The sequence below is a fragment of the Oculina patagonica genome, chromosome 13 (assembly GCF_052425735.1).
Source record: "Oculina patagonica isolate OP01 chromosome 13, crgOcupat, whole genome shotgun sequence".
Lineage (NCBI taxonomy): Eukaryota > Metazoa > Cnidaria > Anthozoa > Scleractinia > Oculinidae > Oculina > Oculina patagonica.
In genome coordinates, this window is record NC_135770.1 from 24,179,577 (window position 1) to 24,193,341 (window position 13,765).

General features: G+C 39.9%; 1 protein-coding gene and 1 pseudogene across 2 annotated transcripts; both read right to left on the bottom strand.

The window, feature by feature from the left end:
- Nucleotides 1-3,442: 3,442 nt before the first annotated feature.
- Nucleotides 3,443-9,414, bottom strand: LOC144636479 (putative skeletal organic matrix protein 5; annotated as a pseudogene). The gene is made up of 4 exons (XR_013567517.1): nt 4,987-9,414; nt 4,842-4,884; nt 4,199-4,334; nt 3,443-4,059 (listed from the first exon to the last, which is right to left on the bottom strand). The product of XR_013567517.1 is annotated as a putative skeletal organic matrix protein 5 (transcript).
- A 1,908-nt stretch (nt 9,415-11,322) lies between these two features.
- Nucleotides 11,323-13,537, bottom strand: LOC144636486 (putative skeletal organic matrix protein 5). Its single transcript, XM_078495705.1, has 4 exons — nt 12,955-13,537; nt 12,806-12,848; nt 12,139-12,274; nt 11,323-11,984 (listed from the first exon to the last, which is right to left on the bottom strand). The coding sequence occupies exons 1-4, from the start codon at nt 13,082-13,084 to the stop codon at nt 11,469-11,471; spliced, it is 825 nt and encodes a 274-aa protein (XP_078351831.1). The 5' UTR covers nt 13,085-13,537; the 3' UTR covers nt 11,323-11,468.
- Nucleotides 13,538-13,765: the final 228 nt, after the last annotated feature.

The window sequence follows — 13,765 nt, forward strand, 5'->3', positions numbered from 1 at the left end:
AGCCATCACTGAAGTCAATCCACTGAGTGATGTCTAAAATATTTGCCACAGGTTGTTGATGTGAAACTATTAAAAGTGAGTCCATCACACTTATAGGTTTTATCACACTCCTGACAGTTGTGAATTGAGTAGATGTACTCAATCTATATACAGGTGGCTCTTCAAGCTTTCTTTGTCCAACTGCGAAGAAATTTGCTGGCGTATTTATGCAGAATTTAGTCTTATTTTAAGATGAAGAAATTCTGAATTCGCAACAGAGAACGCAGTGAAAGCTCGAGTTTCCTTGATGTAGTGTTATTTCCAGACTTTGCGTTTCACGTTTATAATAGTTGTTTGAACTGCATGAAGCTCACATCAATTGTGGTACTGGGAAGAACGGGTATATGTGTTTCACTCTGTGTGAAAACCAAAAAGCTTGGAATGTGCCACACCAAGTCTTCACTTACTTGAGAAATTAATCATTGTTCTTGAAAACACAACAATAATCAACGCCGCCATCTTGGAGGCAGTTAGCTTACATGACGTACCTACCCATGGCGTAAGGGAAACCGCTGTGTGACACACATTGTAATCTCAGATTGCTCAGACTATGATCTTTATAAACAGCGGATTTTTTCTATAACACAAAATACGTCATGTAAGCTTTCTAATTCCAAGATGGCGGCAAACCATCGATTTCTTGGCGATTTTTGGGAGTGTAATGGCCCTGGACTTTACTGGATTCCTTCGTTCTACACGCCTTCTTTTGGAAAGGTTAAAAGCAGTAAAACAAAAGGAAAAGGGTGATTCTTTCGTACAGCCAACTGCAGCCTTGTTACAATTCCATCAGTGCACAAACACAATCTGGAATTCCCTAGAGCTACATTATATCAATGAAACTCTGCTCAGGACAGCAGGAAAGGCTGCATGGATACGAAAGATTCCTTGTATTTTCTTCTCCATGTTTACCTGACCATGTTTGAAGAACGAGACATGTCCAATGTGTCAACATGTTGAGCCTGTGCAAGTGGCATTCCTGATTTCGATAGAGCTTCAGTATATCAACGTCTCCTACGACAGCAGGAAATTCTGCATGGATAGGAAAGATGCCTAAACCAAATGAGGTTAATTGTTTTCATTGGAACATATATCTCATGAAGTTGGTAAGATTGCATAATTGAGTTGATTCTCATACAAATATGCAAATAGAATAACAGACCACAACAAAATTGTTGTTGTAATGTTTTAACCTGTGTCATGTCTAAAGAACGAGGGATTCATGTATGTATGCACATTTCCAGTTGTTGAGTTAAATGACATAACTTTGCTGGCTTGACGAATTTGACGAATTTTCGTCGAATTCGTCATTTTCGTCATTTTCGTCAAATTCGTCAAATTCGTCAGCACTGCATGGGTTGAGTTAAATGACATAACTTTGCTGGCTTGACGAATTTGACGAATTTTCGTCAAATTCGTCATTTTCGTCATTTTCGTCAAATTCGTCAAATTCGTCAGCACTGCATGGGTTGAGTTAAATGACATAACTTTGCTGGCTTGACGAATTTGACAAAATTTTGTCGAATTCGTCATTTTCGTGAATTTCGTCATTTTCGTCAAATTCGTCAGCACTGCATGGGTGGAGTTAAATGATATAACTTTGCTGGCTTGACGAATTTGACGAAATTTTGTCGAATTCGTCATTTTCGCCAATTTCGTCAAATTCGTCAGCACTGCATGGGTTGAGTTAAATGACATAACTTTGCTGGCTTGACGAATTTGACGAAATTTCGTCAAATGACGAATTTGACGAAATTTCGTCAATTTCGTCATTTTCGTCGTTGCGTGCATTTCTGGACATAAGTGAAATATTATATCATTAGGGTATTTCGGGCAATTTCTTTTTTTTAACCATCTTGTACTTACGAGGAATACTTTTCTCAACTGGGCATCAGTTGAGAGTCATCAACATTTATCGTCATTAACAATTTCAATATTCTTTCGATGTCAAGGTAAATAAGCACTGTATTATTTTACCGCTTGTAATCGATTTACAGAAATAAGCCCAACTTGAACTGGTCATTCAGGGGTTTCATCTAAAAACTTCTGTGCGCTGCTGAACGAATTTTAAGGGTCTCAGAGGTGCGTTTGTCCCGATGTGCAGCGAGCATTTTCAAACTCAACTTTAGTCACAAACATTATTTATTCCCATCACCACGTTTTATTTGTTTTACAACACTGTTTTTTCTTCTCAAATCTAACTACGTACAAAGTTGTTGGGTTAATCAGTTAACTTCAGAGCTCTTTTGACGGGAGATTATTTTTGCTTGAATTAGATGCAAAAGTCATGGAGACAGTTCTTATCACTGCACCAAGATATAACCCATGGCTTTGATGTGTTTGTCTCCATTATCTGGATCGTGCGTTGCTTGGTTTCCACACGTGTTGGAGTCATCAGGATACCCTCCTGTACCAAACCCGATTCTGGAATCACAGGTATTCCAGTCATTTTCTTGGTTACCAAGGATACCGATCCTTGCTTTTGAATGGGGAATATCAGCGCCCACTGAATTGAACCCTTCCTTGTTACAGTTGCGCTGTAAGGAGGCCTGTGAGCCAATCAGCGTCTTTGACCATACTGTGTGGCAGGGGACTATCCGATCGATGGCGAGCTATCAGAGAGTGATTTTGATATCGGTCAGAAAACTTAAGTCAAAAAAGTATTTTTTTTTCAAATTTGTTTGAAAGTCTATCAGGTTAGAAGAATGTTTGATGTAAGAAGAGAGCTGAGCAATTGTTGTAAGACGGTTGCACAAGGTTTAATCAACTGTTCCTTAGGAATGATAAATGCGATGTTGAAATAAGTCGGAGATGTTTTTTAGTTGGAAAAACATTTGTTTCGTGTGTTTCTCAGCTGACTGAGAGTTTTATAGAAGATACCGCAAACCAAAAAATAGTGATTTCTAAGATAGAAGTTTATCTCAAAACTGTTTTAAAAACAAAAATCTCTATAGGTTGTCATTTGACAAACTGAAATGTTTTAAAATGTTTTCAAAATATAGAAAAAGCTTGTCATGTTCATGAAGTTCTGGAGATCTAGATTTAGTGGAATATATTCTTTCACTAAAGTATCTTGGGCAATTTTCCTAGTTTTTTTCAACCATCTTATACTTTCGCTACTCCCTATGGGCTGTCTCTTTAACTCTATTTGGTATTTTTTTGGATGTGTAACTTATTAACACTTTCAGTATCCTTCGATGTCAAGGTAAATAAGCGCTGTGTCATTTTTATCGCAGGGAATCGAGTTCCAGAAATAAGTCTGACTTGAACGGTTCCTTCAGGGGTTCGATTAAAATACTTCTGCGTGCTAAGGAACGAATCGTAAGGGTCTCGGAGATTGCGTTTTTGTCCCGAAGTGCAGTGTAAAATTTAAAACGCCACAAAATTAGTCATAAACATTATTTATTCCAATCGCCATGTTTTATTTGTTTTACAACACTGTTTTTTCCTCAAAATCTAACTACAACAGTTGCTGGGTTAATCAGTTAACTTCAGAGCTGGATGAAAAAGACATGGAGACAGTTCTTATCACTGCACCAAGATATAACCCATGGTTTTGATGTGTTTGTCTCCATTATCTGATGAGTGCGTGGCTTCGTTTCCACACGTGTTGGAGTCATCAACATTCCCTCCAGTACCAAACCCGATTCTGGAGTCGCAAGTAGCGCAGTTGTTTTGATTGTTGCCAAGGATGCCAATTCTTGCTTTGGATTGCTGAGAGCTGTCACCAACTGCATTAAACCCTTCTTTGTTGCAGAAAGACTGTTACGAGGCCTGTGAACCAATCAGCGTCTGCCATGCGTGACGACCCAGTGAGGTGGATCGGAATTTCCCGTCAGCGATCAGTGAGTACAGAGAGTTGGCCTGCTTGTTGATGACAAGGAAACCAAGACAAATCTTAGAGAACGGCGTGTTCCAGTAGGTCGGTAACTTGGTCTCGTGATGATCAAACCTAGTCTTTCCTCCAGGAATGTTAAACTCATTCTTGTTGCTCTAGAGTTGGGAATTGTAGTGGAAGGTTGACTAGATGAGAAGAAAGGAATAGTTCAACTTAGCTTAATATTCACAACTGCTGTAACCTCCTTAAATTCGCCAAACGTTGAATGGGGTAATATGGGAGGGTTAAATAAGTCACAGTTTTTGCTATCGTCTGTTATTATACCTTATGGCCATCAGTTTTCATGACCAGTGTCCATCCTCCACCCCCGCATGCGCCAATACCGTAGCTGGTCATGTGACAATACACAGGAATCTTTCCACTGTTGGCCTGCAGCAAGTACGCCTTGTTTCCTCGCGACCTGATAAATGAAACTAAATATATAAGACACAGCCTACAAAAGCAATTCTCTGTAACTGCATAACAACTTGGAGTTAAAGTGACCTACTCCTTGAGAGGTTGGAAGCAAAACGGTACTGAACTTGAAGTAAAATACTGAACTGTGCAGAAAACTTATGGCAGTTGAGCGAACTTGCCAGCACGCTAATAAAGCGTATCTTGGTGCCTTTTAGACAGAATAAAATTTTAAGAAACGTTCCGTTCTCAATTATGGACGAAAAAGCCAGAAAGCAATCATTGCCGTATGCGAACTGGTTTTCTCTTATTACATCTCTGCCACCTACTTCAATCTGCGCCTAATGTAGTTCCGACGGTTAAAAAAGGACGATCGATTATATGAGCAGGCGATTTCTCTCCGTCCGGTTCTCTCACTCATTTTCCACTCCTGTACTAGCAGCTTGAAAAAAAAAAAACGGATAAAGGGAAAAAATTAAAATTCAATGCTGATGACAGGTAGAGTTTTACTTACTTGTGATTCCGGTAAATGTCTCTGCACGAGGTGAAAGAAGTCCCTGTGTGTGCAAAAATTACAATTCAGTAAAACAGTTTATCGAGCCACTGAGACGTCAATAAAAAGAAAGCGACGAAACAATGTAATGAAGGCTATATTTTACCTGGTTGATTACCGACATTCAAAGCACGAGCAATAGCTTTGATATCGGCTTCAACATTCCTGAGCCTTTTATCAAAAGATTTGCATGAGTCACTTGATGCTCCCATGACGGTGAACACAAAAAGAACCTCTATCAAGGCGAGCGCGCAAACCCAAGCCTTCAGCGACAAGTACATCTTCAGTTTTCGTTAAACTTTCGATCTTCAAACCAAGCTGAACAAACTGAACACTTTACAACTAATAGAATAAAACTAAGCTCTAAGTACATTACATATACACAGACGTTTTGTAAACACAACGAGAAAATTTTCTCGCTGACCCCTAACGCCCAATCGTGGTTGTTCTATTCTATTCTATTTAATTTTATCCTTGAAGTTTGTTGGCTTAATGAGGTTTATTGACAATACGACTAACCAGTTTGATAAAATGAATCACACCACATTAAGCCTCGATTCGCTATCATAAAATTTTGCCAATTTGTACTCCGCTGTTCTCGTTTTGGGGTTATTTTCTGCTTGTAAGTCTTAAAAGCTGTACTTAAAATTAAGTTAACTGTCCCGTTTTTGCGGAAGTTAAACTTATCAAACGTCACGCGTCTCAGACAGTATTTAGATTTGATCGAGATTTAATTATTCCACATGTTCCACGAGTTACGAAATCTTCGCATGAATGTTGTAGCTTATGTCGCAAAGAGAGTCTTCAAATGCATTCTTCGTTCAAGGCAGCTTTACAATGCCGGCCAAATTTTATTAAAAATTACAAAACAAAAATATTTCCCGTGAAATTGTGTGTATCCGCGCGATTTTATGACTTCGAGAGTGGGGGCGTTTTTGTTTGATGCTACAAATCGTCTGTCGCGTGGACCCCACGCGCCTTACGATCTCCGTCCCCTGCTAAAGTCAAAATACTTGAGTGAAATTAAGGTACGAGTGCCTCTTCATTTGTCATGTTTGTAACAATTTACTTGATTGCAGAAAGTTGAAGTTTATCCCGGCAAAACTTCAATCCTTTGAAGCTTCGATACAAAAAACAATAGTTTGCTAATTAAAATCAAGCAATAACCTTGTCAGACTTTACCGACCTTCAGGAAATGACGATACAAGTATTAGTTTAAGTAAATCAACAAAGAATTGAAAAACAAATGAGATTGTGTGACAATTTCTTCCTGTCGATGTCATAACACCAAAGCTACATCTTAATCTGTATCGACTTTATTTTTTACAAGACTGTAATTTATCGTTGCAGATCTGGAGACGTTTTCTGAGAGAGATGAAAATCACTTTGCGCCTACTCTGATGGCTCGCCATCGATCGGATAAGCCCCTGCTACACAATATCGCCTAACATGAAAATCTTTATTATTACAGCTGTTAAACTGACAACAACGGAAACGACCTTGCTGTGTCTTATATTAGTGTTAAGGGACTACACAGAAGATGATTGACATTTCAAGCTGCTATTCTCTTTTAGACTATTTGCTATGTTAGCATTTGCCATGTTAGCGGTATGTAACCACAGTCGAAGCTCCCGTAAGCGGCGTGCTCCTCACAAGTGTTTGTTGTGTTTCAGGTGTTGGCAATCCCTCGTAATAATATCGAGTAGAATGTCCACTTGGCACTTATTTAAATTAGTTCATATGAATTCGCCGGTGACTATGCAGTCCGATTCGGCAAGAAAAAAATTCTCGGACAGACTGGACATCTGAATTTAGTAGAGGTTGGAACTGCGCTGGCATCTTTTTGTCTCTCTTTTCTTGCCAAGCGGAGTCTCTCACTGTGTTCCTTTATCTGTTGCTCATTGTGCGCCTCATCAGTTTGGATTGCATTTCTCCAGCTAGGCCGGTCGTTGGCTCACTGCTCCCAGTTTTCGGGGTTGATGCCGCACTGCTTCAGGTTGTGTTAATGGGTATCCTTAAAGCGTTTTTGTTGCCTTGCCTTGTTTTTGACTCCTTGCACCAGGGAAATCTCAGCTTAGCCCTGAAGAACCGTTTCGAAGCTTTGGATAGTGAAGACCTGAGTGTAGATGATGCATGGAGAAGGTATCGAGACATCTACCGCAGCACGGTGACTGAAACTCTTGGGCAAAGGGGGAAAGCATTGGTTGAGCCCCTCTATCTGGAACTACATTGAAGACGTGTGCTGAAACACAGCCTCATGAACTGCCGTTCAAAACGAGTGAAGGAACAAAGACAGCACCTTTACCAGATGAAAGACAAGGAAGTTAATAAAAAGAGCGAGAGCAGACAAAAGGAGGCCTTTGGTAAAAATCGCAGAAGAGGCTAAAAGAGTAGCGCACCAGAATAACCTGTAATGAAGACGAAGCTACTTAGTGGATGCTTTAAGAAGCAAAGCACTGGGATACGGGCTAAAGATGGTAAAGTCATCACCACAGAGGAAGACGTGCTTGAAGGATGGCGAGAACATTTCTACGAGGTCTTGAACGTGGCTTGCGAAGAATCTGACTTTCCTGAAGGATGCCAGCTCGACGCCTGCAAAGGACCTATAGAGATAGATACGAGCCCCTTCGCAATCCAAGAGGTAAGACGAGCCATATCTCGGCTGAAGAATGGTAAAGCTACCGGTGTGAACAGCATCAGTGCAGAAATGCTGAAAGCCAGCCCCGCAATCGCCTTGAACCGTCTTCTGTACATCTGCAACCAGTGTAACCGACTCTCAACCAGTGTAAAGCCCCGTCTGACTGGAGGAGATCTCTCATGGCCAGAATGCTGGGGGATTCGTCTATCTGTGATAATTACCGAGGAATTTCCTTATTTTCAGTACCTTACAAGGTCTTCTGCCGAATGCTCCTGTTAGGACGCAGGAAGCAGTCGTGAAGAGATAACGGCAAGAGCAGGCCGCCTACCGAAGAGGAAGTAGAACAACTGAACAGATCTTCATCCCTAGAAATATCTTAGAACAGAGTACTGAGTGGCAAGCGCCTTTGTACATTGGTTTCATTGACATCCAGAAGGCATTCTATAGCGTAAAACGAGACTGGCTCTGTAACATCCTTAGGCATAACGGCTTTCCTGACAACTTCGTCAACATCATACGAGAACTTTACAATGGAAGCACCCGCTGCTGTGTTGTTGAACTTCGGCAGACATCAGACAGGTTTCCTGTAAAGACAGGTGTCATGCAGGGCTGTGTTATGTCTGGTTTTCTTTTCAAAATCATCACTGACTAGATAATAAAGAACACCAGCAACACAAGGAGAGGTTTGAGATGGAAGCTCAACGCAGTCCTAAATAATCTTGACTATGCAAACGATATAGCTCTTCTCTCACGCCGGCACAAAGACCTCCGTGAGAAGTGCAACCGCCTCCATCAGCTCCCAAGGTTCACTGGTCTACGCATCAACACCACCAATACAAAGGTTGCTGACCCGATTTTCATCGACAGACAAGAAGTTGTAGACGTCAACTCATTCATCTACCTAGGAGCCACCGTCCACGGAGAAGGTGGATCACACGAAGGCATCACTCGCCGGAGAAGAGCAAATGCCACGCTTAATCCTGTCTAGAGGTCAATGATGCAGCAGATATTGAGCAGCTAGACGTTTTGCACCGAACATTTCTATGGAGAGACTCGGCATATACTGGCCACACGATCGCTAACTGTGATCTCTATAGAAGAGCTAGGGAGAGACCTATCTCAGAAACCGTGAAGGTAAGGCGATGGAGATGGATGGGTCATTTCTTGAGGAGAGGGAAAGACACAACTGTCAAGTTGCTCTCACCTGGAAAATAAGAGGCAATTCCCAAAACAAACTGTAAAATCTAAAGAAAATGTTGACAAACAAAACAAAGCACAAACGTCTTACTGTTTTGTGCAAAGATTTTCCTTTAACAACTCCAAAGCTCATAACTGATAAAGAGCTCCATTGCATATTACGTGTTTCATATTCCCGCATTCTTTTTTTTTTGGAAGGTTACTGCTGTTATTACTAAGTAATAAGGTTAAACTTTCAATAGTGTTGATAGTGTCGGACAAAAAAAAAAGAAAAAAAAGAAAATAATTCAAAAGAGGTGGTTAAAGGTCTTCATTTTCAGTGTTTCCCAGACCCAAACTGTTTTGCTAGTGCTTAGCGTTTTCGTTTGCTCTCCCTTTTCTTGCTTAAATTCTTCTATACTTATTTTTGTGATGTTCACCCAGAATTTTATGCCCAATTAATCTTGCGCACTGATATTTTAGTTGTATTATGGTTATTGTCACGCTAGAGAAGAAATGTGTCTCTGTAGTCCATCATATACGTTAGTACGCTCTTTTGCACTTAGCGAGTTTCGAATGTTTAAAAAATTCAATCCCAATTCAACCAAGGCACTTGTTGTTGGCACAAACTATTCACTCAAGAAACGCAAAAGACCGTAAATGTTGAAATCGAAATATTTTTTAAATATTTTTTAATTGTCATATAGAATGTATTCATTTCGAGTTTCCAAATTAGTTTATAACATAGCTAGCAGAGCCGCGCAATCAAATTCAGTATACGTAAGCGTGCTTAAAATCCCGATGGAGCACGCTGATGACGTAATCGACGAGTGAAAATCTCACTGAGTAAAGCTCATACGCTGTGTTTTGCTAAAGCGATGACATATTATCTTCGGAATATGAAAAGTCAATTCTTTCAATATTTTTCCAAGGATACGAGCTACAAGGTAAGCTGTTTCTTATTATGAGACGGAGAGCGAAAGAGAAAATAAATTCGATTTTACCGTCGAAGTTGTTTGTGTACTTCTCTTCATTCAAACAATAACAACTAACGAGCGAGTCTCGAAGGACGAAAATCATTTTTTTCACGGCCCTAACGTGGAAGAATGGGCCAACCATGAATGACAACAGCTCGATGGCACTAAAAACTAGCTGCATGACGAAAGTTTTCGCGTTTTAAGCATTACACCAAAGCGTCTACGGCTCTGTTGTGATTTTGCCGCTCGGGAAAAATTTAAGCTTACTTCATCGGGCGCTTCATTCAAATACCGTTTTCAAAAATAAATGTTTATTTACATCAATTACAAATAAAATCGGTCCACAAAAATACTTAAAACTAAGCATGGAACCGAATTCTTTGACTCTTTTAACCCTTGGAATCTGTTCGGTTGTTCGAGGTTGTTTTGTTTTAATTTTCTTCCACTCGGGAGTAAACATTTTAATTTTAATTCAGCGAAAACTAACCTCAGAATCAACAGCAGTATTTGCTGTTTTCGTCCTTTTTTTCCTTCGCTCTGCCACCGTATAAACTTAGTAAATTTATCAGCCATTTGACACAACCTGCTCCAATCGTGTAAACTTGTACATGTGTAATTTATTACTCGACCGCTAAGTTTATGTTCTCACACTGCACACAATAAACACAGTTTTTCCCCGCAGCCGGTTTTGATGCAAAATTCCACCGGCAATGTTATAAAACAATTGGTTCATGCTTTTAGCTGTGCTCCATCGAGTTATGGAGCACTTGGGAAGTTTGGAGAGCACTCAAGAAGCTAGAGTTGCCCTCGGCTATCGCCTCGGGCAACTCTTACGCTTCTCTCGTGCTCTCCAAACTTCCCGCGTGCTCCATAACTCGATGGAGCACGCTAAAGCATGAACCAATTGTTAAATGGGTTTTCCCGAGCTTAGTGGTTATTTGACACGTTAATAAAGTTTCTATTTTATATTTTATTCTATCTAATTTCATATTTCAAATTCTAGCCTTCTCTTTTTTCGCTATATTTCAGCCACATTAAAATTTTCTAAAGCATGCAAATGCCTTTCAGTTAATTAGAGATACATTGTTTCTTGTGTTTTTATCTGAGATTTTATTGAAAAATATCTAAGCCAAAAAAGGTCATTTCTAAGATGGAAGTTCCATTTTCAAATTGTTTTAAAGACAGAAAAATCCCTTTTGTTTGTCATTTGACAAATGTTTTCTCTGAAAACTGTGCAAAACAACATGTGGGTATGGCGTTCTGGAGATTTAGTGGGAAATATTCTTTTACTTGGCAAATATTCTTTCACTGGACAATTTTCCTCTGATTTTTTCAACCATCTTGTGCTTTTGAGACATACTTCTCTCAATGGGCTGTCTCTTTAACTCTTTTTGGCATTTTTTTTCGATGTGTAACTTGGGAGTCATCAATATTTATCGTCATTAACAATTTAGTATTCCTTCGATGTCAAGGTATATTAGCGCTGTATTTTTATCGCAGGTAATCGAGTTTCAGAAATAAATCCGACTTGAGCTGTTCATTCAGGGGTTTGATAGAAGTACTTCTGCGTGCAGTCAAACTAATTATTACAAGAGTCTTGAAGATTGCGCTTGTCTCGATGTGCAGTCTGCAATTTTAATACACAATAATATTAGGCACAAACATTATTTATTCCCATCACCACGTTTTATTTGTTTTACAACACTGTTTTTTTCTTCTCAAAATCAAACTACAACAGTTGTTGGGTAAATCAGTTAACTTCAGAGCTGGATGAAAAAGGCATGGAGACAGTTCTTATCACTGCACCAAGATATAACCCATGGCTTTGATGTGTTTGTTGCCATTATCTGGCGAGTGCGTTGCTTGGTTTCCACACGTGTTGGAGTCATCAGTATACCCTCCTGTACCATAACCGATTCTGGAATCACAAGAGGTGCAGGCATTTTGTTCGTTACCAAGGATGCCGATCCTTGCTCTAGAAGCTCCACTATAGCACATAGCATTGAAGCCCTCCTTGTTACAGTAGTGCTGCAAAGAGGCCTGTGGACCAATCAACGTCTTCCACGTGTTACGACCCAGTGAGATGGCGCGGTGTTGCCCATCAGCGATCAGTGAGTACAGAGAGTTGGCCCGCTTGTTGATGACAATGAACTTGTTCTGATGGCCGATCTTCATTCCGAGGCAGATCTTGGAGAAGGGTGTGTTCCAGTAGGTCGGTAACTTGGTCTCTTGTGAGTCAAACCCGGTCTTGCCTCCTGCAAGGTTATAGGCATTTCTATCGCTCCAAAAGTGGGAATTGTAGTGGAAGGTTGACTGAAAGGAAAAAAGACAAAAGCCAGCGTTTAAGAACCTTTTCAACTGTTGTAATCTTGTTAATCGATATATTCTTTAAATTCGTCAAATGTCGGATGATGTAATGTGGGAAGGTCAATGAAATAACAGTCCTTGCTTTCGTCTCTTATTATACCCTTTGGCCATCAGTTTTCATGACCAGTGTCCATCCCCCACCTCCGCATGCGCCAATACCGTGGCTGGTCATGTGACAATACACAGAGATCTTCCCACTGTTTGTCTGCAGCAAGTACGCCTTGTTTCCTCGCGACCTGATGAATGAAATGAAATATTTTACACAAGCAAGGCCATTTTCTGTAATAAATTGCATATGAACTCGAAGTGAAAGTTACCTATACCTTGAAAGGTTGAAAGCAAAAATGCAAATTATTAAATTTAAAGCAGAATACTGAACTTCGCAGGAAACTTATGCCAGTTGAGAAAAAAAAATGTCAGCGCGTCTAAAGGCCTATCTTGGTGCCAACGACGTAAGTATCACCTCATTTTAGACCGAATAAAATTCTGCAAACCGTTCCTTTAGCAATTAATGGCCAGAAGAAGGGCAAAAAGCTATCCTTGCCGTATGCGAACTCGCTTCCGTTTTTTACATCTCTGCCTTCTACTTCGGTCTGCAGCCGTTTGAGTTCAGACGGTTCAGAAAGGACGATTGATTATATTAAAAGGCGATTTCTCTGCTTCCGTTCTCTGACTCGTTTTTTTTTATTTCTGTACTGGCAGCCTGAAAAAGAAAGGATAAAGAAAAAATAAACTTCAATTCTGTTGTCGGGTACAGTTTCACTTACTTGTGATTTTGGTAAATGTCTCTGCACGAGGTAAAAGATGGACCTGTGTGTGAGAATTTACAATTCAGTCAAACAGTTTATCGAGCCACCGAGACGACATTAAATTAAAAGAAAGCGATCAAACGGCATAATCAAGGCTTTATTTTTACCTGGCGGATTACCGACATTCAGTGCACGAGCGATAGCTTTGACATCAGCAACAACATTGCTAAGCTTATTTTCAAAAGCTTTAATGACCGTCTCGCATGAGTCATTAGATGCTCCCATGACGGTGAACATAAACAGGACCTCTATCAAGGTGAGCGGGCAAACCCAAGTCTTCAAACGACGAGTTCATCTTCAGTTTTCGTTAAACTTTCAATCTTCAAACCAAGCTGAACACTTTACGACTACTAGACTATAACTAAGCGCTGAGTACATAACATAAACACAGACGTTTCGTAAACACAACGCGAAAATTTTCTCGCTGACCCCTAGTGCACATTCATGGTTCTTCTATTCTATTTGATTTCATCCTTGAAGTTTGTTGGCTTAATGCGGTTTATTGACAATATGACTAACCATTTTGATAAAATATATCACACCACATTAAGCCTCGATTCGCTATTATAAAAGTTTGCCAATTTGTACTCCGCTCTACTCGTTTTGGGGTTATTTTCTGCTTGTAAGTCTTAAATGCTGTACTTAAAATTAAGTTAACTGTCCCGTTTTTGCGGAAGTTAAACTTACCAAACGTCACGCGTCTCAGACAGTATTTAGATTTGATCGAGATTTAATTATTCCACGAGTTACGAAATCTTCGCATGAAGTTGTAGCTTATTGTCGCAAAGAGAGTCTTCAAATGCATTTTTCGTTCAAGGCAGCTTTACAATGTCGGCCAAATTTTATTAAAAATTACAAAACAAAAATATTTTCCGTGAAAGTTGTGTGTATCCGCGCAATTTTATGACTTCGAGAGTG